The sequence below is a fragment of the Armigeres subalbatus genome, chromosome 3, assembly GCF_024139115.2.
Source record: "Armigeres subalbatus isolate Guangzhou_Male chromosome 3, GZ_Asu_2, whole genome shotgun sequence".
NCBI classification, from domain to species: Eukaryota; Metazoa; Arthropoda; class Insecta; order Diptera; family Culicidae; genus Armigeres; species Armigeres subalbatus.
In genome coordinates this window covers 104,785,417-104,809,872 of record NC_085141.1, presented here as the reverse complement: position 1 = coordinate 104,809,872, position 24,456 = coordinate 104,785,417, and the positions used below count along the sequence as shown (strand labels likewise).

The window sequence follows — 24,456 nt, the reverse complement described above, 5'->3', positions numbered from 1 at the left end:
AGACACACACATATACACACACATACAGGCATCACCTCAGTCGAGCTGAGTCGATCGGTATATAACACCTTCTTTTTTGGAGTAATCCCATAGACTTTTGGTACAACTTTGTTGTACGAGGAAGGCAAAACATTTTCAACCTCATTACCTCAACCATATTAGTCCGAAATTTCTCCTACGTCCAAAATCCGTTTTGTAGCGCTGCCATACTAATCAGAGAACCATTCTCCCATTCCTCTAACCGCAGGACGAACAAACTACCCGTACTCTAACGTTGATCTCGAAAACGATCCAATCGCTCGGAAACCTGGTCAGTTCCCGGTCGGCGCAGCAACCCTGCAAGGAGCAATACACCGGCCAGCTGTACAAAAAGTTCTGCACCGAGAAGCACGTCGACGCTATCAAGCACTTCTTGGAGGTGATCTCCACCGTGGGTGCCAACATTTGCGACGACGACTCGACGACGGTGCTGGAGCCGGTGGTGCTCAAGGAAGGGTAAGTTTCCGCCCAGGAAGGCTGATTCATCTGTGGGTCTTTGTCGTTTCTCTGTTAGCTCTTAGTGCCTTAGCCACGTATGTATGATGGATGTGAAAGGAAATAGTTCGCCCACCCATGCTCGGTACCGAAGTATTGATGCACCATATACGGAGCACCCCTCGGTGTACCCCAAAGTAGTTTTATACTTGCCAATTGTGTCGTAGCTCTGGTTAACTCGATATTTGTCGGTTCATCAATTGCCCAAATCTCAAATTTACCTCACCATGACCCAGATCTTTACCAAACAAAACTAACTATCTATTGCTTTCTCACTCTTACTCTCTTCCCTTTAATTCTTGTACTCCAATCGATTCGAATTATTACTAAATGTGAACTGTAAATATCGATACCGAAATTGTTAAAAATCCATTCATACACACCACTCCTACCCTCCCCTGGTTCGCCGGATTCGTCGCGTGCAACAGTGAATGGTAAGTCCACCCCGTACACTGACTATAAATCGCGATTCAAATTACCTCCATAATCGTCTTTTTAGTGTTTCATTGTTTCACCTCCGATGTTCTGTTCTTAGTTGCCGCATACCGTCAATTGAGGGTGATTTGATTTGGAACAGCATGGCACAGCTTTGTATGATCCCTTGCATAAATCGTAAACGGTTAATGGAGTTTAATGTATCACACATCCAACTGCCATTACAGTTTTTGCTACAAACTTCCATGACATAGACACGCATGGTAAAAGGATGAAAAAGTTTTGACAAACTTATGTGAAATGATAGTCAGAAATAGTAAAAAAAAATATTATAAAAGCATAATTTGAACCAAAAATTTGTATTTTTTTTTCAATATTTCATTGGTCACTAATTTTTTGTTCGTTCTTATTGGGAACGCGAAATCTAATTATAAATTACTCTCATCGACAGTAGTTGTCCATCTCAAGCCGCATACTTGTGTGGTTCATTCTGTTCTCCTGTTTTATTTTCGCTCCTAATTTACAACCCATTCTCCGAAAGCAAGCCACAATAAGATATGCACATACCTGGTAGTTCTTCACCCCCTTTTCGTTGTTTTATTGTCTTTATCCACTGAACGTGAAGTTATTCCTCACTCGAAAGAATAATAGCACTGCCCTTGCCTAAGAAGCAAGTAGCCACAATTGACGATCGCATCGAGCCATGACGCGCGGGCCCCGAGGCCAAGTGACCATATCTAACGCTTTGAATCGCTTCTGCTTCTTTTTTTTCTCTCTCCGGCTCCGGATGAACGACAGGATGATGACCAAACGGGCCCAAGGTCGGAAGCGCTTCGGTCGGCGGAATTTCAAGCAGCGCTTCTTTCGGCTAACGACCCAATCGCTCAGCTACGCCAAGGCAAAGGGAAAGCGACCGATCTGTGATATACCGCTGGCGGAGATTCTGGCCGTGGAGCGGCTCAACGAGCGGAGCTTCAAGATGCAGAACATCTTTCAGGTGAGTGGAGAGCGTTTGTTCGTTTTATTTTTTCGGTTTTTGGACTGCAAAGCAATCAGTGGGCTGTATTTAGAGTGTGAGAAATAGGATAACAATTGAGGGCCCATTTCCAGTCATGAACATGTAGGCGACCTTAACAAAATGTTAAGGACAAGACATAATTTCACGCATTCTGCGATTGTGCCCTTGAAAACGTGAGTGGAGTTAAATTTGAATTCTAGGAGGTTTGTCTTGAAGGAAATGTTTTATTACACATAAACATTGAAACGTTTAGTGGCGAATCAAATGAAAATGGTGTACAAAACCGAAGTGAGCACTGCTCTGTTGAATAATTAACTATTTTGTGCTTATGTAAGTTCGAAGAACTTCAATAAATCAAAGTTTTAAGGTAAAACTTGTTTTCTTCTGAAGTGTGCCTATTAATGAGGGACATCCCTTCCTTCACATATTTACTTTTGAAATAAGTGAACGAATCGGGTCCACGTCCACCCAGGAACGGTCAGGCAGAATAACAGCGATTTCAACAATGCTTGTTCTCTCATATGGCCCTCTGCCCTTCAGTTTCTATTAATTTCACACTTGCCGCTCGCTTACGGTGTCAATCGAATCTGTATCTTCATTACTTTGATCTACTCCCTTTCGCTTTGAGTAGCATAATTATCACCGAAAAAAGGCAATAAATTAACTTCGATAAAGTCACGCAGTGATCAAACCTTTCCTAATTAAATTAGAGTTTCGTCCGTAGCTTAGAGGAAAAATCAAAAAACAAATAAATTTGTTCGCTAAAGAGACGGAAGATGGAAGTTTTACCAAAGTGTGAATTTGACTACACTCAACCCTCTTTTTACGGCAGTTTTTTATACGTCACTTCGTTTTACGGCCTCCTATTTACGGCACGTGACGTAAAAAAAATTGAAACATTATTGACATCTAAAAGAAGCCTATAAGAAGGCACTCTTTGAAGTCTACACTCGTAACCAAGGACCTAAGGTCTACAAGCGTAACGAAAGAGCTGTATATCTTCATTTTTCAGATGGTCCATGCCCTATTTGATATATCAAACCAAATTCCGTTCCAGGTCATCAAAGAATTTCCTGAAGTATAGGTCTTGAGGTCTACCCGCGTAACCGAAGGGCTGTTAGCTTTTTTTAAAAATGGTTCATGCCCTATATGATCCATTAAACCAAACTCAATATGCCTTAAGCAGCCGTTCCTTTACAGGTCTTCCAAGAATTCCCTAGACTGCTCAGCCGAGGTTTCGACCCAAATATGTCCTCATATGAGGCATATGAGTTGTTCTAAGATCTCCAAATTGTCCTGGAGTTGGAATCAAATGGTCTACCGAATCAACTGAGGCTTGCGTGATGTCCCCAGCCGCCGTAATCACCCAGTTATGTCCTCCGAGTATTTGTCTTTCACCTGCGTCTCAAGTCCAGACATATGAGATGTAGCAAGATTTCCAAATCGTCCTGGAGTTTGAATCAAATGGTCTGTCGAGTCAACCAAGGCTTCCATGACGTTCTCAGCTGTGGTATCAACTCAATTATGTCCTCCGAGTATTTTTCTTTCACTTGTATCACAAATCCAGGCATATGTGATGTTGTAAGATCTCCAAATTGTCCTGGAGTTTGAATCAATTGATCTACCGAATCAACAATGGCTTTCATGATGTCCCCAGCCGCGGTATCATCCCAATTATGTCCTCCGAGTATTTGTCTTTCACTTGCGTCTCGAATCCAGGCATATGAGATGTTGTATGATATCCAAATTGTTCTAGAGTTTGAATCAAATGGTCTACCGAATCAACAATTGCTTCCATGATGTCCCCAGCCGTGGTATCAACTCAATTAGGTCTTCCGAGTATTTTTCTTTCGCTCGCGTCTCAAATATAGGCATATGAGATGTTCTAAGATCTCCAAATTGTCCTAGGATTTGAATCAAATGGTCTACTGAATCAATTAAGGCTTCCATGATGTCCAAGCGCGGTATCAACCCAATTATGTCCTTCAAGTATTTTTCTTTCGCTTGCGTCTCAAATCCAGGTTATGAGATGTTGAAAGATCTCCAAATAGTTCTAGAGTTTTAATCAAATATTCTACCGAATCAACAATGGCTTCCATGATGTCCCCAGTAAAGGGTCTTATTTCCCGGCCAAAAAAAAATCCCGGGATTCGGGATTTTAGATTTTTTTATCCCGGGATCCCGGCATTAACATAAAAATAAATGAAAATCATTTTTTTTGAAATGATAATAATTCAGTTCAATTTATTCATTTGAAAAGTTCACAACAAAACAATAATTCATTTAATAATTCAGTGCATAATTACTCGATTTAAATAGTAACGATGGTTTATTTTCCATCGACACGCTTGAAATATGATTTGAGAAAGCACAACTCGTTGATGCTTGAATCCTGTAGAGATGATCTTTTCTTGGTGCAGATATTTGCCGAATCAGAAAAAACTCTGTCGCTATCCGTGGATGTCGGTTTGATGGACTTCAACGCTTTGTACATATTGTTCAGTCCCGGTGTAAGCTCGCCAGTTAGCTCAAAAAGTGCAAGTTCTTTTTGTATCACTTTTTGGATACTGAATGGTTCACGTTGAGTATTGCTCGTTTCAGCATGTTGCTGAATCATATCTTCGAGCTCCTTCTCAAGAGATGCGTCATTTATATTCAGCTCAGCTGTTGCATAGTCAGGAGTAGAATGAACCGTTGACATTCTGTAGAGGCGAACACATTCTTCCTTCACAAATTTCATCAATTGACTCCGGGGAATGGTTGGGAGCTCCGTTGAAACAGTCGATGTTGATGATCCGCTATTCTGAAGCCATCTCATGAGTGAAACAAGCTTAGGATTTCGCCGTTCTTCGATTCGTTTCAGAATAGCCTCGTGGAGTTGTGTTGCAAAAGGGTTAGCTTGGCTTTTTAGTTTAGTGAGAAAAAAGTTCAAGCTACCTTCATCAGTCATAAGAGTTGCGTCCCTAAGGCCCAGCGTTTCTGATACTAACCCAAAAGGCTGCAGGGCGCCGTGCAATGATTTTATCATATCCAGCTCTTTGTCGCTAATGATCACACACAGTCATGGAGCTTGATGTATTGCTTAAGCATGGTCTCAGTGCTGTTCCAGCGGGTTTTTATGTCCGGAGGAAGCTGATACTGCTTGTGGAAGTGTTCCATTACCTTCTTTTGCAAAACCGAATTCTTCACGGGTGATTTGCGGAACATACGAACAACAATTCGGATTCGTTTGAGAACACTCCCAAATTGTTTGGTTTTGTACAAATCTACAATAAGAATTTAAATTGATTAATGTCGAAAAAACAACTATTTAATGTATATTACCAGATACATATATGTTCTTGCCATTGTCCATTGCATCAGTTTCGGCATCGTAGGTTTCGTTAGGAGATTCTCCTTCTTCATCGTCAGAGTCCGAATCTTCTGAATCTGAGATTAACGCATCATCCGTTTCACAGGCAGAGTCCGAGCGATGAAGGACATCCTGAACAGCAAGATGCAGCCCGTGGTTATAGCAAAGTTGATGGAAATATGGTACCATCCTTCCGAACTTCACCATAACCGATGCACCGTCTGATGGAGCTAGCTTCAAGACCAAAACCTTTTATCATTTGTTCCACAGCTTTCACTATTTTTTCCGCAGGGAACGCTCCGCGAATCCGAACCAGCCCTAGATTGAAGAAAGAACCATCCGCAAAATGAAGATTCACGTTCAAATATCGCTTGTTTGCGACACTTGTCCATTCATCTGTCAACATACTGACAAGTTCGTTATTCGGGCGATTTTTTTTCCGTCAATTCTTGCATTGTTTGCTTTTTGGCGTAGTCGTAGAATTCGTAGACAAGGTGCATTACCGCGGTTTTGGTTCTGGGTAGTTTAAATCCTCGCTCAGCCATAGCTTGCCGAATGAACTGACTGTTGGTAATGGCAGAAATTGAAATACCGTCAGCTGCTGCCAACCGCTCGCCAGTCGCCACCAATACCAACGAACACGATTATGTAAGAACCGATGCACACTAGCGTCTTGATGCGTTGCCACGTTCCTGCGGGGTTTGCGCGATGCAGACGTGACGTTGCGCTTTTGATGCGTTACCGTTATGATAGTATATTCATTAACCCATTTGAATACAGGTTTACTGTATAAAAAAGAGGAATCTAATAGTTTTTTGAGCTTAGCAATATTGAATTTATATGATGGATGGAAAAATGAGGCTGTTTATGATGAGTAAATACGGCTTGTATGGCGAGTTAAATTGATAAAAGTCATATAATATAATTTCGGGATATGGGTGCAAAAATCCCGAGATTCGGGATTTTCCAGATCCCGGGATATCCCGGGATTTCCCGCACAAGACCCTCTAGTCCCCAGCCGTGGTAACAACCCTCAGAGTATTTTTCTTTCGCTTGAGTCTCAAATAGAGGCAGCCCATTTGTTTCAATCTCTAGAACAATTCGAGGAATTTGGAGATCTTACAACATCTTACAGATGTTTTTTGAGAATTTGAGAAATTGAGCAATTCGCAAGTTATCCAAACTTCAGGACAGATTTTACAACAAATTGATTTGAGACAAGTGAAAGACAAATACTCGGGGAATATAATTGAGTTGATACCGCGACTGAAGACATCATGGAAGCCTTGGTTGATTTGGTAGACCATTTGATTCAAACTCCAGGACAATTTGGAGATCTTAAAACATCTCATATGCCTGGATTTGAGACGTAAGTGAAAGGCAAATAATCGGAGGACATAATTGGGTTGATACCACGGCTTAGGACATCGTGAAGGCTTAATACTGCGGCTGGAGGCACCTTGGGTGATTCATGAGACCATTTGATTCCAATTCCTGAGGACATCGTGGAAGTCTTGGTTGATTCGGTAGACCGTTTGATTCAAACTCCAAGACAATTTGGAGACCTTGAAATATCTCATAAAACTGGACTTGAGACTTGAAATCGCGGCTGAGCACATTCAGATTCAGGATTCAGAATAAGGTAGAAGAGCTAGATTTACTAGCACGAGCACGTAGCCAATCATAGCGGGTATTTTGTGCTCCATACCTCCTAATAATCATCACAATCCTGACGAACAAATATTGACTCGACTTTCATTACTCTTTAACAGTTGAATCAAAATGTAAGATTAACAATCCATTAGTATGCAAAGCGAATGCGAATAGAAGAGCATACAATTACCACAGTAGTGCCGAAGTACACACATCAGTGGATCAAACACGCATGAAGCGGAAAAACTGCACACTTTGTACATCAAAGTTAAATAATTTCAAAAGATCATTTATTTATGGATTTATGGAGCAGATTTTGTTTTTATTTCAACAAATCAAGGTTTCAATGGCTTTCCTGTGTATTGGAAAGCCGTAATCTTACCAAACGTATAGAATAATGAATACAATTCACCTTCGAGAAGGGATAAAGATTCGTAATCCAATCCGAATATGAAGAGACGCTTTCCTTCCCATGGTTTCGCCGCCATAAAACAGACGCCAACGGCTCACTCCTAGGGCGGGATTAAGACCATCCAAACGAGAAATCACTTGATGAGCCGATGTTCGTTCGATTGTCAGCCATGGTACTGATAACAGGATCCAGTTTACAAGGGGGTGGGGTTGGGCTGCCACCCAATCTAAAACGTCAAGGCTACCTCGGCTCCTGGAATCTGTTACACTTTTGACTTGTTTTTCTAGCCATTTACGACCTGCTATGAATATGATACATTATCTTAGGATATTTTCGAAGTTTCGAAGAGGTTCTTCCAAATCGTCCATGGTTAACTCACGAACACGATTTACCAGCATAATTTTAGTTTTCGGTTGATCATCGCCTTCAGTCCTTTTGCTGTCAGCATTATTATTTCCATCGGGAATATTCTCATCGCGCTTACGTTTTGAAGAGCGAGACGCAGTATCATCGAGTTCATCGTATATCCGAACTTTCGAAGACTCGGCAGATTTGCGGTTGGATAACCCTGATCCATGTGCTTCTTCCAGCACTGGGAGAGCTGCAGTATCACCCCGACCACCTGTTTCAGGTACAATAGTAGAGCCACAATTCATCTCGCTCTAAACGATTACGGATCCGATCTCTGAATCAATAACCCTACCTTATTGGGACTTTGGGCACAAGTCAGTCTGATTATTTCTGAGAAAAAAAGGAAAAAATTAAAAAAAAAAGACGATTAAAATCAGACCAAATAGATAGTTTCCTATTTTAATTTCAGAGAAATTAGATTATTCAAAACTTATCCGCTGGTAGCCATAGGTACTCGTCTTCACTTGAGGAAAACCAAATTTTCTTTTGAAAGAGGAATATAAAAATCAACGGAGCGTACGTAAAATTTCAAACAAGGTCGTCGAAGAGGTAGATTGCAAAAGAAGTATCTTACATGCTTGATGTTATATGCATACCGATAAACAGATGAGAAGGAAGTACTAGATTTGTATTCGCTCCATTTGTTTTTCATATGCAAAAGGCCTTTTCGTTAAAGCCATCAGTACACGATTTGACATAACATGAAATCCCTGTGGAAATCAAACAGGCGTCCACCAGAAGGATGATTGTGCTTGATAGGCATATCTCGCTTAACTTTTCAAAAGGACCTAAGTAACATTTTTTTCATGAATTAATTTGAATAGCGCAATCAACAGAACAACATGAAAGCTATTGATTGCACTATTCAAATTAATTCATGAAAAAAATGTTACTTAGGACCTTTTGAAAAGTTAAGCGAGATATGGTCGACCAAAACAGAAGTCGTGTATACTTACGTTAATGAAATGGGAAATCACAGTGGAATATTTCGTAAAATAATGTTGTATTTCTTATGGTTGTGATTGATAGCCATAAAAAAGCAGAATTAATGAATCAAACAGTTACTTACATTTACACACACAGTAGATAGGGTAACTGTTCTATTTTGGACTCCTAGAGGAAGTGCATCCCAATATATGCTTATATCTATTGAAATGCAGGTTCGATATGGGCGGACATGACACCATTTCAAAGATGAAAGTCTTATTTATGAAATAGAAATTCGAAATGAGCTTCAGTTATTGATAAATCAGTGAAATTTTCCATTTTCTGAAATGAAAATATTATTCGTTTTGGACAGTGCAACATATTTTGGACCCAAAAAAGTGCACATTTTGGACACCCCCAATTTAAACTCTTCAAAGTCGAATTTCCAATTTACCCTGGTCAATTGGGTCCTAAAGCCCTACCTCGTTTATGGTTGCAAACGATAGTTCATCGGTCAAGAATACCGATGTTATAAAAAATTTGGTAAAAGTCTAAATCAGTTAAAATAATATTTTTATGTTTAATACATTTTGAGGCAAATATTGGCCTGTGCAACATTTTAGAACGAATCAACCATCAGCCCAAAACGTCAGGCCCATATATTAACTGCCAAAGTGCCCTGCGGTGTTCTGCTAGTGCGTTTGAATCCTTACGTCTCACAAGACCGAAAATGTCGAGGAAGCATTTTTCATCTTTTTTCAAATTTCAAACTAAACAATGTTCCTTTCAATTTTTGAGTCAAAACAAAAACTGACGCGTTCAGGATGATTAACTTCATCGTTCCCTGAAATAAAATCGAATATCGATTCTTCATTTTAGGACCCAATTGAGTTGAAGTCAAGTCTTATTTTTCGGTTGGCATGCATCAATGAGAAGATTCCTGCGTTTTAAATTCACAATTTCGACAATAACTTATTGTGCACGTTCTGAGATATTCAGTGATGTATACTTTTAAGCGTAACGCATTGTAACGCTCGTCTTCTTGAACAAACTGATTTCCTCGAAATTTCATCCAAATATTGCTTTTTCGCACGGGAAACCAGTGAAATAGATGCTGAACAATGTTAATTTCCTGAAGCCAATGGAGGAATTAGCAGCGGCATTGTTTCTAGTTCAGAAATCAGAAAAATGTCGCCAGGAGGGTCCAAAATGTGTAGGGGTCCAAATCAAGTTGGTTACCCTAAGTAACATTTGTCACAAATATGAATTTGTGAATGGATTACCTGTTTATCTTCGATCAAACAATCAGACCTTAATCATCATTTTTGACGTATTAGCGTTGGTAAATACAAATAGACATGTTAGTAGCGTAGTACTAGAGAACGATAGTTTTCGGTGGATCACCAATACTAAATCAGCGACATATGCATATCGAAAAAATATAATACTCCATGGATCATTTGAGATGAGACTATTTTTTTGAGACACAAAAAAATGCTTTTTGCCACATTAAAGATTACAGTTTCACCGCTTATTGGGATGGTAACGCGGCTGAGAACAACATGCAAGCCTCAGTAGATAAATTAAACTGATTAAAACTCCAGGACAATTTGGAGATCTTACAACTTCATACATGCAAAAATTGAAGACGCAAGTGAAAAACAAATAATCGGAGGACAAAATTGTGTTGACACCGAGGCTGGTGACACCATGGAAGCCTTGGTTGATTCGGTAGACCATTTGATTCAAACTCCAGTACAACTTGGAGACCTTAAAACACCTCATATGTGAACACCTCACAAGTGAATGGAAAATAGTTAAAGGACATAATTGGGTTGATACCGCGGCTGGGCACATCATTTAAGCTTTGGTTGATTCAGTAGACCATTTGATTCAAATTCTAGGACAATTTGAAGATCTTAAAACATCTTATATGCCTAGATTTGGAGAAATCTTATAATACCTCATGTAAAACATCTCGTATTCATGGACTTGAAATGCAAGTGAAAGACAAATACTTGGAGGGCATGATTATGATGATACCGCGGCTGAGGATATCATGATCATGAAGGCTTTAGTTGATTCGGTAGACCATTTGATTCAAACTCCTGTACAATTTGGATATCTTAAAACATCTAATATACCTGGACTTGAGACGCAAGTGAAAGACAAATACTCGGTGGGTATGATTGGGATAGTAACGCGACTGAGAACAACATGCAAGCCTCAGTAGATTAATTAAATTGATTAAAACTCCAGGACAATTTGGAGATCTTACAACTTCATTCATGCAAGAATTGAAGACGCAAGTGAAAAACAAATAATCGGAGGACAAAATTGTGTTGACACCGAGGCTGGGGACACCATGGAAGCATTGGTTGATTTGGTAGACCATTTGATTTAAACTCCAGGACAATTTGGAGATCTTAAAACATCGCTTATACCTAGATTTGGAGAAATCTTATAATACCTCATGTAAAACGCAAATGAATTTATTTAAAAGTATCCAACGATCAATAAATTAAGTGAAATACTAGACATTTTAGCAAAAATTCTTTTTATGTCACTTTCGGTATACGTCCCCCCAATAAGTGACGTAAAAAGAGGCTTGAGTGTATTATGAGGCCAGTCTAAAGACAGCACATACCCAATGGAGAGAATCTTACTCTGGAAACATCCGATCGTTTGGGAATTGGATTCGCCATCGATGGCTCGGTAATTGTGTGCTTGTAACGACTAGTGATATATTAAATCGCACCACTTTCCATTGCCATGCGAGTCATAAAACTATAATTTTCCACAGAATCCCGAGAAACAAACGATTATTTAAGAATACCTGGAATCGTACGACAACCATTCAAACCGTCTGCTTATTTCGCAGTTATATCTAACTAAAGCTTCAAGGAGTATGACTCAGAATAATCGAGCTTCGGCCGTGTTACTCAGCCAGACTAATTAATGATCATCCACACCGGAATCGGGCGATAGCATGCTTGGGCAATCTTGCCGAACTAAACCGCAAGTTCCCCAACACAACAAAGAAACCAGCCAAGTTCACACCTCCCTTGCCGCATCGCCCCGTCGCGTCATCGGTCGCGGTCGTCGGCTTCCCTTGTCCGAGAAAGGACCGCCGCACCACCCCGACCAAGTGACGATCATTAGCGAGCACAATGATTCATACTCTTCACGCGTCGGCGAAACCGAAACGGTATCATCCATCCGACCATTGTCGATTTTCATATGCGAACAACTGTGCCATGAAGACGACATATCGCAATGGTTAAAAAAATAAATTCAAATCACATCCTGTGGACGACGTGCGCCTGGGCATGTGCTGCTGCTGCTGCTGCAAGCGAAAAAGGAGTTCAGCTCCGGCACAGAAAATGGCACAAGGTTGTTGACCGCTGAGCTGGCGTGTCGCTATTGATAGGCCTGCCAGGCTGGATGTTGTAGAGCTAAATCTGGGTTAGGTCAGCAGCCAATGTGGGTCAGTTTTGCTTCAGCATCAGCAGTGCGCAGCTGCAACATAAAATGCAACGAATGTGCAACGCTTGCAAGCTGACGGTGCGGTGGTGGTGTGCTGCGTCTAATTAGCATTAATTTTCACATATCACTTATTATGGCTGCTGATAATCCACACACCTCTTGCGGCAGTGCGTAAGTCGGGTCGCGGCAGTATTGTCTGACATGTGGATGAAGGGAATCCATTCGAGACCGACAAACAGTGGGAGTTCCATAACATTTCGTTCGTCTTAACTCAGGAAAATTTGATGAAATACTGTTCCGCAATTTTTAACCATTTTTTTTTGCTGCTACAAAATTTGAATCCTTATCAAAAGCTTAGTCTTTAACAAATTCTACTTGATAGATACATTCACGACATTGAGAAAATTCAATCCACATTTAAGGTATTTCTGCTAAGATTTTGTCAGTCACTGTGCAGCGACTGAGAGGAACAATGCCATTCTTTAGCGCGCATCACTTTCGCATCATCACCTCACTGGAATTATTTTAATGGCGGTGGCTTCATACCAGTGCAATTGTTGTACAATTTACAATTTCGATTGTTCAGATTAATAGGCTGCTATTGCTTTCACAAGTATTGAAACTAAAGTGATGTGTCAGAGACGACTCACCAGATGTGCGCCCAGATGATTGCCTGTTGACAAGAGCATGAAAAATGACACCCAACGGAGCTGGATACCCTTTCTTTGAGTAGTGTGGGATGGTGTCCCACGCATCAACCAACTCACACGTAACTCTCTAATCGAGTGAACTTATTGTTGTTTTGTTGGAGTTTTGTTGTGAATGTAAGCTCTCTAAATCAGAGATAAATTTTCATGTGCTTCATCGTGAATACTGGAATTCTATTAATTCATTGTTGTTACATATTATTTAATTCAGTTTAAGGCTTTTAGTATGACAGTTGCATTAACCAGATTTAGTTAACGGAATAAGAATGTATAACATCTTGTTGGAGGATCTCCAGTTAGCCTTGCGAGGGTTGGGTTATTTTTCGACTTCTCTGGGCATAGAGTTGAGAGTCGGCTTTGAAGTATCAACACGCAGCTGTACAAAACCTCTTAGAAACCTGTCACGAAACTATAAATCTGGAACTGGATTGTATAATTTTGGATTTATTGATGGAGTCGAATCAACTGAAAACTATGTTAAAGTTCCATTAATCATCGTACAATTTTCTGTGATATGGTTCTGTAACACACCAACTGCCTTTTTTGCAATTCTGAGCTCAATCGAGCAATCAAACCAATTTCCAGATCGAATGAGTGACGGAGGTGTATTTTCCTATATATTTTGGCTGAAATCCCCATACAAACTTCAAATCAAATGCGCCAGGTTATGCAACAAGCGATTGAGCGGAAATTTCGAGAGATTGATTTTCTCATCAAAAGACACAATCCTGGGGGGTGCCCCGTGGAATTCGGGGAACTTTTTGTTTTCTGGGCCAGTCTACTGTACTACCCACGAAAAAAATGGAAGTGCAAAAAAATAATATTGCAACACCTGATTTGAAAATTGCAACAACCCAAAAAGTTAAGCACAACTCCAGAACTCCGGTATTCGTGATGTAGAATAGAAAATCCTTGGGAAGATGTTTGAACTAGACCTGTGCGCCGCCGCGCTACGCCGCCGCCGCCGGCGATTTTGGGCCGATGACTAATCACAATAAAAAAAAATCAATTAACTTGAGTTGAGTCGAGTAAAATAAGAGACATTGAAGATGGCCTTACAGAGATGAAATACGTATTTGTAAGACAATACAACGTGGTGGAATTGATTGGAATAGTACTAAACTCGTGTTATGATTGTTGTTGTTAGTTGTTAGAATTTTGTTGAGGTGGAGCTCGTCAGAATTCAATTTCAAATCTACCTCAAGTGATGGTGCCTCTAAGACAGTGTGGTGACAAACATTGGATAATGAATTGGTTGGTTGATTAGTTATGAATTTGAATTAGGCTGTATCTACTAGATTTAATCTACTAAGTAGAATAATAAATTTTCATGAAAATTACTAATGCTTTCTTACAAGAATTGCAATAATTTTTTTATGAAAACTCAAAGAGTTTTTGGTGGGAAATGAAAATAATTTCTCGTGAAAGTTTTCAAAAATTTCTTTTTTCATCGATAATTCCAAAGAATTTTCATTAGAACTGACGAAAAAATTGCCGTTAAATTTCGATGAATTTCGCTTATATGTATGTCCAAAGAATTCCTCACCAAAAATTCCAAGAATTTCAGAAATTAAGAAAAATTTCCCGGGGACTTCCCAGAAAATCTGCAGTGGAAATTCTGAAGAATTTCTTATGGAAATTTCTGAGAATTCCCCTTACAAGTTCCAAAGAATGTCTTCTGGAATTTCCAATGGGATATTCCAAAATGCTTCCTTTGTAAATTCTAAATAATTTTTCGTCGAAGTGCGATATAATTCCCCGTGGAAATTCTAAAGAATCACTTGTAGTTTCTAAAGAAGTTACTGCCGAAAATCAAAAAAAAATTTAGTAGAATCTACAATGTAATCAATGTAATCCAATCGGAAATTTTGAATTTTTTTCGAAATTTTTCATATAATACTTTGGAGAGTTTTCGTGCTTAACACAGAAGAATTTGCTGTTAAAATCATGATATTTTTAAGCCGTAGTTCAGACTATTACTTCAGTGAAATCCATAAGAGATTCGAGAGATAATTTCGGTAAAGTCTAGCAAAAAAAACGAAAAAAACGAAAAATTTCTAATAGAATTTCAGAGGAAATGCCTACTGGTATTTCTGAAGTAATTCCTAGATTTCTCCAGGATTTTTTTTTGTAATTCTCCAAAAAATCCTCTGGAGATTCGTCCAGGAATTCCCTCGGATATTACCTCAAGAAGTTCTACAAAAACTCCTCCGGAAACGAATTCCAGAAAGTCTTTCGAAAATTCTCTCAGCTATATTCGGAAATTTCTCTCAGGAATTAGTTCGGAAAAAATTCCTTCAGAAATTTGTTTAAGAAAATCTTGGGAAAATCGTTAAGGTGTTTTCCCTCAAGAAATTCTTCTAAGAACTCTTTTGGAATTCCTTGAAAAGTTCTAGGACGAAATTTCCTTAAGAATTCCTGAACAAGTTCCTGAAGGAATATCCGTAGTCCTTGCAGGTTTTTTTTTTTCAAAGTAACTCCTGAAGAAACTTCTGACAGTCTTAGATATTTCCGAAAATTCCTTTGGACATTCCGTCAAGACTTCGTTCAGAAATTCGGATATACCTTCTGAAAATCCTTATTTTTGAAAAATCTACAGAGAATGTTTTAGAAGTTCCTTAGGAAATTGTTTCAAAATTCCAAATCTCTAAAAACTCCTTAAGAAATTTATTAACGGATTACTTCGGAAATTTCTGTCAGCTTCGGAACTTTGCTTTGGAATTTCTTTGAAAATCAATTTGATATTCCTTCGGAAATTTTTTTTAGTAATTCCTCTAGGAGTTCCTTAGCTAGCAAGTTTCTTGACAATAATTGTTCATGAAATTCCCATAGGAATTCTTTTAAAACTACTTTAAGCAATTTAATAGAGAATTTCTCAGGGTAATCCTTTGAAAATTCCCCCAGAAAATTCTTTTGTAACTTCATGAAGCTACCTACAGACACTCACAAAACTAGCTCTGTACACATCGTTGATTCATCCAGCCGTCCTGTACTGCCATGAATCATGGACGTTAAAATGCAGATTATCAAATTCTCAAAGTGTTTAAGTTGAAAATACGGTGCTCAATACTTGGCAGCGTGGTGGAAAATGGTAAATGGAGCAGATGAATGAATGAACCACGAGTTAAACCAAGTATACAAAAATGCAGACATAGGCAGGTTGATAAAATAAGGCAGATTACAGTGGGTTGGACGTGTAGTGCGTATGCAGGAAGAGAGACCAGCAAAAGAACTTGCAGAGAACCTGGAACAGGACGTTGGCTCTGGGGTGTGCAATCGAGGAAGATGCGGAAGCAGCCGCTGATGTATTTTGGACATACTGTTAGGAATTCCTTTGCAATGTCTGTGGGGATTTGCTCAAAATTTTCTTAACAGGTTCCTACTACACTTTCCAACACTAATTCAGAAATTTTCTCGGAAAGTCCTTTAGAAAATTCTTTCAGGAATTCCATCAGAAAATAGTTCATTCTTTGATAAATTTCCGAATGAATTCCTGCAGGAATATTTTATGTTTTACTAAAGGAATTTCCCAAAGAGAACCTGAATGGATTAATCTTTCTAAAATAGAAAAATTCTGCAGACATTGTCATAGGATGTTACGAAGCAATTCCTAATTAAATTTACTGAGAAATGCCTGTAGGAATTTAAAAAAAATCATAGTTACCTCCAGAAATTCTTTCAGAAACTCCACCAAGAGCTTTTTTGGCATATTTAGGCAAATTTCAGGAAAATATTAGATTTTTTCTGAAAGTTAGTTATTTTGAGATCAAAACGACTAAAGTGTATCTTAAACCTGAATTGGAAATAACTTTTGAAAAAAGATATTACCAATTTGTTCTATGACACCGAAATCTAATTCTTAACACTTAGGGGTCACGAAAAAGTGAAGCAGGATTTATTGTTAAAATTTGATTGATCAAAATCAAAGAGTAACAAAATAGTGGTAACTCAAATAACATTTTGAAATCAGGTATTGATTAGTATCGCCGACAATTGACTATTTTGAATGTGCTGTTTGATGATCGGCAAACGCAGAATATTGCAATTTTAATCCACTGAAGTCGGTTTTTAGACGGGCGATTCCTACCGTGTGAATCAAACCGCATTAATCCAAACATCCGCGGTAAAATTGATTTTTTCAACCATTTATTTTTTCATCCACGCCGGTTCACGCCGCCGCCGCCGCCGATAAAAGTCACTGGCACGCCGCCGCCGCCGATGATATGACCGCGCCACAGATCTAGTTTGAACAAACCACCACACTATGGGGCGGCTCCATAAAAAGTGGTGGCCGTTTTTTTTGTTTTTCCGCATTTTTTGAAAAACCTCTTTTTGCACCCAAAACGGGGGAGCATAAATTGAATCGAAGCGTAAAAAGAGGAAGCGTTATTTCGAATTTAGGGCGTAAAAAGAGGGAGCGCTATCCGGAATTTTGAGCGTATAAAAAGTTTGCAATCTCCTGGAGCTTGGACCTGTGTTTTGTGAATAGAGCGCCTTCCTTGCATATGTTCCTGGTCATCCAAGAAACCCTGGAAAAGGCCTTCAGGTCTACACGCGTAACCGAAGATCTTTTAGATGGTTTAAAAAGTGGTACATGCCCTTTGTGGTATATAGAACAGAATGCGTCCATTGCATAGGTTCATGGTCATCCAAGAAAACTCTGGAATAGGACTTAAGATCTACACGCGTAACCAAAGATCTTTCGGATTGTTTAACAAGTGGTACAAGCCCTTTGTAGTACATAGGTTCGCGGTCATCCAAAAAACCCTGGAATAGGCCTCAAGGTCTTTCGGCTTGTTTCAAAAGTGGTACTTGGAATACAAACATAAACCTAGAAGGGGTCACACAACAAGTTTATTATTCAATAACTTCTTCTATTACTGCGGTTGATCAACAGACCTTGACTCTATGGAGTTCATAGACTACCTGGAACCAATGATAAACAATAAGAGCTACTCGGAATGCAAACATATACCGAGAATGGGTCACACAACTTGTGCACTCTTCGATAACTGTTTCCATTACGGAAGTTGATCCTTAGTATTTGGCTCTATGGAGTTCGTAGACTACCTGGAACTCACGACAACAACAAGAACTATTTCATGTAGTTTTTCAAGCATATACCAAGAAGGGGTCTTCCAACTTGTTTATTCTTCAATAATTGTCTCCATTACGAAGGTTGATCAACAGACCTTGACTCTATGGAGTTCGTAGACAACCTATATCTCACGAAAACAATAAGAACCACTTGGAATACAAACAGATACCAAGAAAGGGTCACACAACTTGTTTATTCTCCAATAACTGTCTCCATTACGAAGGTTGATCAACAGACCTTGACTCTGTGGAGTTCGTAGACTACCTACAACCCATGACAACATGTAATACCACATCGCATGCAAGCTTAAATTCTGTTCCTAGAACATCCGCAGTACTTAGATCATCTAAAAACAACCTCCGAAACTAATCCAAATTTGCGTCATATAAATGCTTGAAACTTTTTATACGCTCCTATGGGGCGTAAAAAGAGGGAGCGTTATTTCGAATTTGGAGCGTAAAAAGAGGGATTGTTTTTTGGAATTTTGAACGTAAAAGAGGGGCACAAAAAGGGGTTTTACAGTATTATTCTAGAGATATCCGATGGAATTCCTGAAGGAATATCCGGGGCAATTCCTGGATAAATATGGAATCCGGTGGAATACCGAAAACATTTCTGGAGTAACATCCAGAGGAATTCCTGAAGGAATATCCGGAGAATCAGGAGGAACATCTAAAGGAATATCTGGGAGAAAATAAGTAGGAATTCCTGAAGGTATATCTGGACGAATTCTTAGTGGAATATACGGAAGTATATCCAAAGGAATTCTTAGACGAATATCCGGACAAATTCATGGAGAAATATTCGAAATAATATGATAAAGGATGTATTTTGGACCACTCTTACGGGGGCTCTTATTTTGGACCACTCAGTGGTCCAAAATATGAGCCGTCGAACTGGTGGTCCAAAATACCTCCCTTACCCTATTCTGAGGAATTCCTGGAAGAATATTAGAACGAATTCCCGGAGAAAAATCCAGTAAAATATTCGAAGAAATATCCGGAGGAATATCTGAAGAAATAACTGGAGGAATATCGGGATGCACTACTGGAGGAATATCCGGACGAATACCTGAGTAATATTTGGAGGAACTCCTGGTGGAATATCCGGTAGAATTCCTGGAGCAATCTCCAGAAGATTTTCTGGTAGAATCTCCGGGGGAATTCCTGGTTGAATCGCAGGAAGAATTTCCGCATGAATTCCTGAAATATTATCCGGAGGAATATCCGAAAGAATTCATGGAGTAATGTCCTGACGAATTCCTGGAGGAATATTCGGAAGAATTACGGGAGGAATATCCAGAGGAACTCCTGGAGAAATATCCGGACGAATTCTTGGAGGAATAACCAGAGGAATTTCCGGTAAAATGTCTGGACGAATTACTGGAGGAATACCTGGAGGAATATCCAGAGGAGTTCCAGGAGGAATATCCGAAACAAAAATCTTGGAGGAATATTCGGAGGAACTTCTGAAGGCATATCCGGAGGAATTCTTGGGTAAATATCTTATTAGTTTAAATTGTATTATTTGTCTTATTTATCTTATTTGTCTTGTTTGTCTTATTTGTTTTATTTGTCTCGTCCCTTTCTTATATTTGAATTCAATTTATATACATATTTGGTAAATTCGTGTTTGAAAATGTGAATGCGCTTTTTTCTAGTGTCACGCTAGATACATTATACCCTGCCGTGCGCCACTAGAAAATGTGATATTGGCTGCTCTCCCAAAATGGTAATTTTTGTATGGAATTTGGAAAACTTGGTTTAAGTAAAAAGATTTTCCTTCAAAATTTTATTCAGTTACATTCACATATACAGTCAGTGGAGATATATCAGCTTCCACACTGATATTCTTCCCTCCCCCTTCATACGGGAGCTTGGCAGAAGGAAGGTCGTGCGATATATGCCATCACAAATGTTGCCCTCCGCTCGCTTTCAAATCGACTTCTATAAAAACATTCTTCATGCCTGCCGTATCCTAACGGAACTATCAATTCTATACTTTCGCCTCTAATGCTATCATGAACATGTACGTCCAAGTTTGGAAGATGATATTAGCATTTCCATATCATCAATATACAGTTTATTGGCGAAACATTAGTTTCCTGCATGTTCAAATCAAAGAGTGTGATAAGAGTAGAAAGATTTAAAATATACTTTTTTTTGGGGTTGTGAACTTGATGAATTGATAGAAGGTATTAAATAAAAGTCGGATCAAGATGTTCGACCAATAAATTTCAACTTTGAAGTTGATCCGTTGCCATCCTTACTGGAATCCGTCGTATTTATCATGCCATTAGATGAATGCCGTCATTTCCAATATTCATCATCGTTTCCTCGTTTAAAGCTTAACCAGTTCACATGGACCCAAGAAAAAAAAATCAAGTTCAAGTTATCACTGCTCATCGAATATTTAATGGCTTTGCTTTGTTTTTTACCATTGAACTAATACAAGTTTCTGTTCTAATTGAATCGGAAACATCACAGGATCACCCGTTTTTGAACCTCAAACAGTTTGTCTGCATAAAATGGGAGAATTTATATCAAATTTATATAAACTCCTTATTACTATTTTCGTATGTATATCATTTGAAAACGGCTTGAATCACGAAGTGTGTTCGATTTTCGCGTTTTTTACAGTCTACTCTGTGCTTATCCTTTGACGTATTGAATTCCTCATCTAGAGCTTTTTCCTCAGAAGCTTATTACATGCCTCTTTCTACTTGCCTTTCCTGCTCCTTTCAATTTATTTACTTCCTTTTTAGTCAGGTAAATGATGAAAAAGACAGCGAAGGCGATGGTACAAATCTCCCATATTAACTCCCATATATGACAACAGGTCGAAAGACAAAAGGTCAAATGAACAAAAGGTCGAAAGACAAAACGTCGAATGGGATAGAAAGTCGAAAGGACAAAAGGTCGAAAGGCACAGAAGATCGAAAAGGACAAAAGGTCGAAAAGTACAAAAGGTTGAAAAGGACAAAAGGTCGAAAGGGACAAAAGGTCGAAAAGGACATCAAAAATAAGTTAATAACAAGTTGAGTGCATTCCAGAAGAACTTCAAGCAGAAATATTATTGCTCATCAAATAAAGTTAAAGAATGAGCAATTTTCAAAGAAGGAGTAACTACTATAAAAACAATATTATGAATATCTAGATACAGTAGCCGTTGGATATCAGCAACATGTTTACTTTTCAGTTAACGAATGCCGTTCGATAATTGCAACACATTCTAGACGTCAAATGGTTGTCAATCGACATCAGATGCAATAAAAGTGCATCTAAATGTGCAGTGCAATGCAGCTGTCATTGAGTCTGACATCAGTTTGAAGTTTGGCGGTCCGATAACAGCAAAACTGTTGCAACAATAGAATTGCAGTTAAAAGGCATTGCAGTTAAATGACTTGCAGTTATCGAACGTCTACTGTAGTTATGATAGAAATTATAAAGATTGTTGATAGGAAATGAATAAAACTTCTATTGCGCGAGATAGTTGGCCATACAGTTGTCAAAAAATGCTCTTTTTCACTATTTTTAAGAATTAAACCGAATTCACTCGATGAGTGCAAATAATATATGAATATCTAGGTTTTCTGAATGTTAGTTCGATTTGTCAAAATAGTCCACGCAGCCACGAATTGAAAATACACCGGCGTATAATACACGCCGGTGTATTTGATGTGCGGCGTGCACCATTTTAACAAATCGAAGTGACATTTAGAAAACTCAAACATCCATCTATTAGTGGTACTTATTGAATGAATTTTATTTAATTGTTAAAAAATGTGAAAAACAAAAGAGCAGAGTTTTTGCCAACTGTATAGAACAACTCAGGTGCGAGATTGATTCTCGCCGTTTCAGTCTATTTTAACCTTTTGTTCCTGTCGACCTTTTGACTTGTTGGTCTTTTGTTTCTTTAGACGTTCGACATTTTGTCCCGTTCGACGTTTTGTCCTTTCGAGCTTTTGTCCCTTTCGACCTTTTGTCCTTTTCGACCATTTGTCTTTCGACGTTTTATCTTTGGACGTTTTGTCCTTTAGACCTTTTGTCTTCCGACCTTTTGTCCCTAACCCTGTTCCATGAGCCGACGTTGTGATACCTGTATCAGTTATAGACGGAAAAGGACCTTCCAGAAATTATTCTAACGGTAATTAACGGATGTAGCCCCCGATGGGAATTGTCTGATAAAAGCTTTAATTTTAATCCCTTTGAACCAGTGAATTTGAGAATATTTTTCATCATTTCCCAAAGCAAAATTCTGAATTTCGGCGCCCCCCTAAGGCCTGGTATCCTTGGCGGGGGCCTACCCCACGCTACGGCGCTGTGTTTATTAAATAAATTAAATGTGTTAAAAAAATAAAATGATCATTCGAAAATTTGAAAGCTTTTGTCAGTTGGGTTTTGCAAAATTCGGTAGTTGGTAGGCTCTGCGTAAAAGTAGAAAATTGGATTGCATAATGTAACCTGATTCTTATTGTTCTGTGTGTTGTGGATTGCTCAACGATTGCTAATTCTTTAAGATATTCATGAGAACATTGTTCCCTAGCAAAAAAAATTAGAATCGAGTTGGTAGCTGAAGTTCAGTTGAAATAGTTTACAGAAACCTCATTATTGCACATGTGCTGCTCGGGTTCTTCTTTGACTTCGAGTCATTTGGTATGTCCCATGTCTGTGTTATTATAATGAACGCACAATCATCGAACGATGCTCACAATAGCTCCATCGACAGGAATTTTGCAAGACCTACATTTCACAAGGGCGTTAATCATCTCCACACCGCATGTATTCACCACCAACGCAGCGTTGTAAAAGCCATGGGCCGTTTCTAAGCACCATCATGGCCCTAATTTCAACGCATTACGACCAATTGCCCAATCGGTGATATTTTCCCAGGATTCTTCAAAGACGAACGCTATGACAACATACCTTCGCATCTTCTAGGGCGGGAAAACCCACCACACGGGTGCTGCTCCGTACCATCATCACAACAATCGTACGACCATGTCTATGATGGTGCTATTTACAGCCTCGTAACAACGACACAGAAATCCAATTGTTTGCATTCTAATGATTATTATTATTTCATTTACGGAGTAGCGGGCCGTACCTGCTCGCATATTCGCTATAAAACGCGCCCGTGGAAGGGCAGTTCCACCATCATCTGAAGTCCTAAGACGAAAGGGGCTTAAATTTCCCACCATTATGTCGCAAAATTAACCCATCGTCATCGGTGGTGAGACCCTGACGACGGCCTTTGTTTTCCTTCTTGAAGCATAAATCATAAGCGAGTGCATTTTCCCGTATTGAGCTCAAGACGCGCTCCGCACGACGATTCCATTCGATTCATGCGGCACAGACTGGAAGCGTAATTTTGCAGCTGGTTGCGCAGTGGGTTGGTACTTGAGGGCATTTGAATATTCGCGTTTGTCGACGTTTGGCGCCGCGAGTTGCGTGATAGAATGTGTGCTTGTAGTGAGTAGGACCAAACTGCTACTACCGTCTTGCTACTCAATTAATCGAAGTGTAGAAGGCATGAAAGTGTTAGCGGTGTGTAGGTTTCAATCTGCGTTAAATCGGGTTTAATTGCTTGTTTTATTCCGCGGGGGCGGTCAATTGCTTGCAGTGACAAATGCAATCACAAGAGCTTGATAGCTTACAGTCATGGGTAGTTTATGATAGATGAAATCATTTTAGACTTGAACGTTTAACAATTAATTCTTGTCTGTACAACTCAAGCTTTATTCTCGTATGTTTTACATATTCAGAATTCCATTTTTATTTATTTATTATAGGAAAACATGAAAACATTACTCGGGAAAATACCAAGTCGGAAAATGCAGTACAGGCCAGTTTAGCTGTTAGTGAAATTTTGGCGAACCGATGAACTTGTTGCGAAATACATAATCGGCTGTCCGACAATTTTTCCAGACTCGACCGTTCGTCGCAACAATACTCAGCCGGCTGAATGTCCCTTCCACTTTTACACGATTATTCTGAAATATTTACTTAGTAGATTAAATTCAATAGTAAAAAAGCCCCCTGTCAAATTTTTAGCTAATTCTGATAAAATTTCGAGGTGGCTCAAGTCGATTTAGTGTTTTTAGGCTATTTTCTATTTTGAAAAAGGTCTAACAAGAGATATAAACGCCGAAAACTATCGAAACAACCTCTATACAAAAGCTTTGGGTGTGCTCTACAAGTCCTGTTAATATTGTGATTCGTTCACGTTTTGACCATGTTAAAGTGATTTTCGGGCTTTTAAGTGCATAAAAACACTATTTCCCCTAGAAGCCGTTGTTCTACAAAATTCTTGAATTTATTACGAACAGAGCCGTAGCGTGGACTACCAGCGCCCTTGGCGAATCGTTTGTTGGGCGCCCCTCTTCTACTAAAAGAAATCAAATGCGTAAATTTTACATTTGGA

The 24,456-nt window shown here is 39.1% G+C and overlaps 1 protein-coding gene across 1 annotated transcript in view; it reads left to right on the top strand.

The window, feature by feature from the left end:
- LOC134225463 (GTPase-activating protein) overlaps positions 1-24,456 on the top strand; it is a 135,800-nt gene that overhangs the window by 70,711 nt on the left and 40,633 nt on the right. The window contains exons 4-5 of the mRNA XM_062705556.1: positions 248-495; positions 1,768-1,966. Of these exons, the coding sequence (XP_062561540.1) occupies positions 248-495; positions 1,768-1,966 (447 nt within the window). The remainder of the gene's footprint in view (positions 1-247; positions 496-1,767; positions 1,967-24,456) is intronic.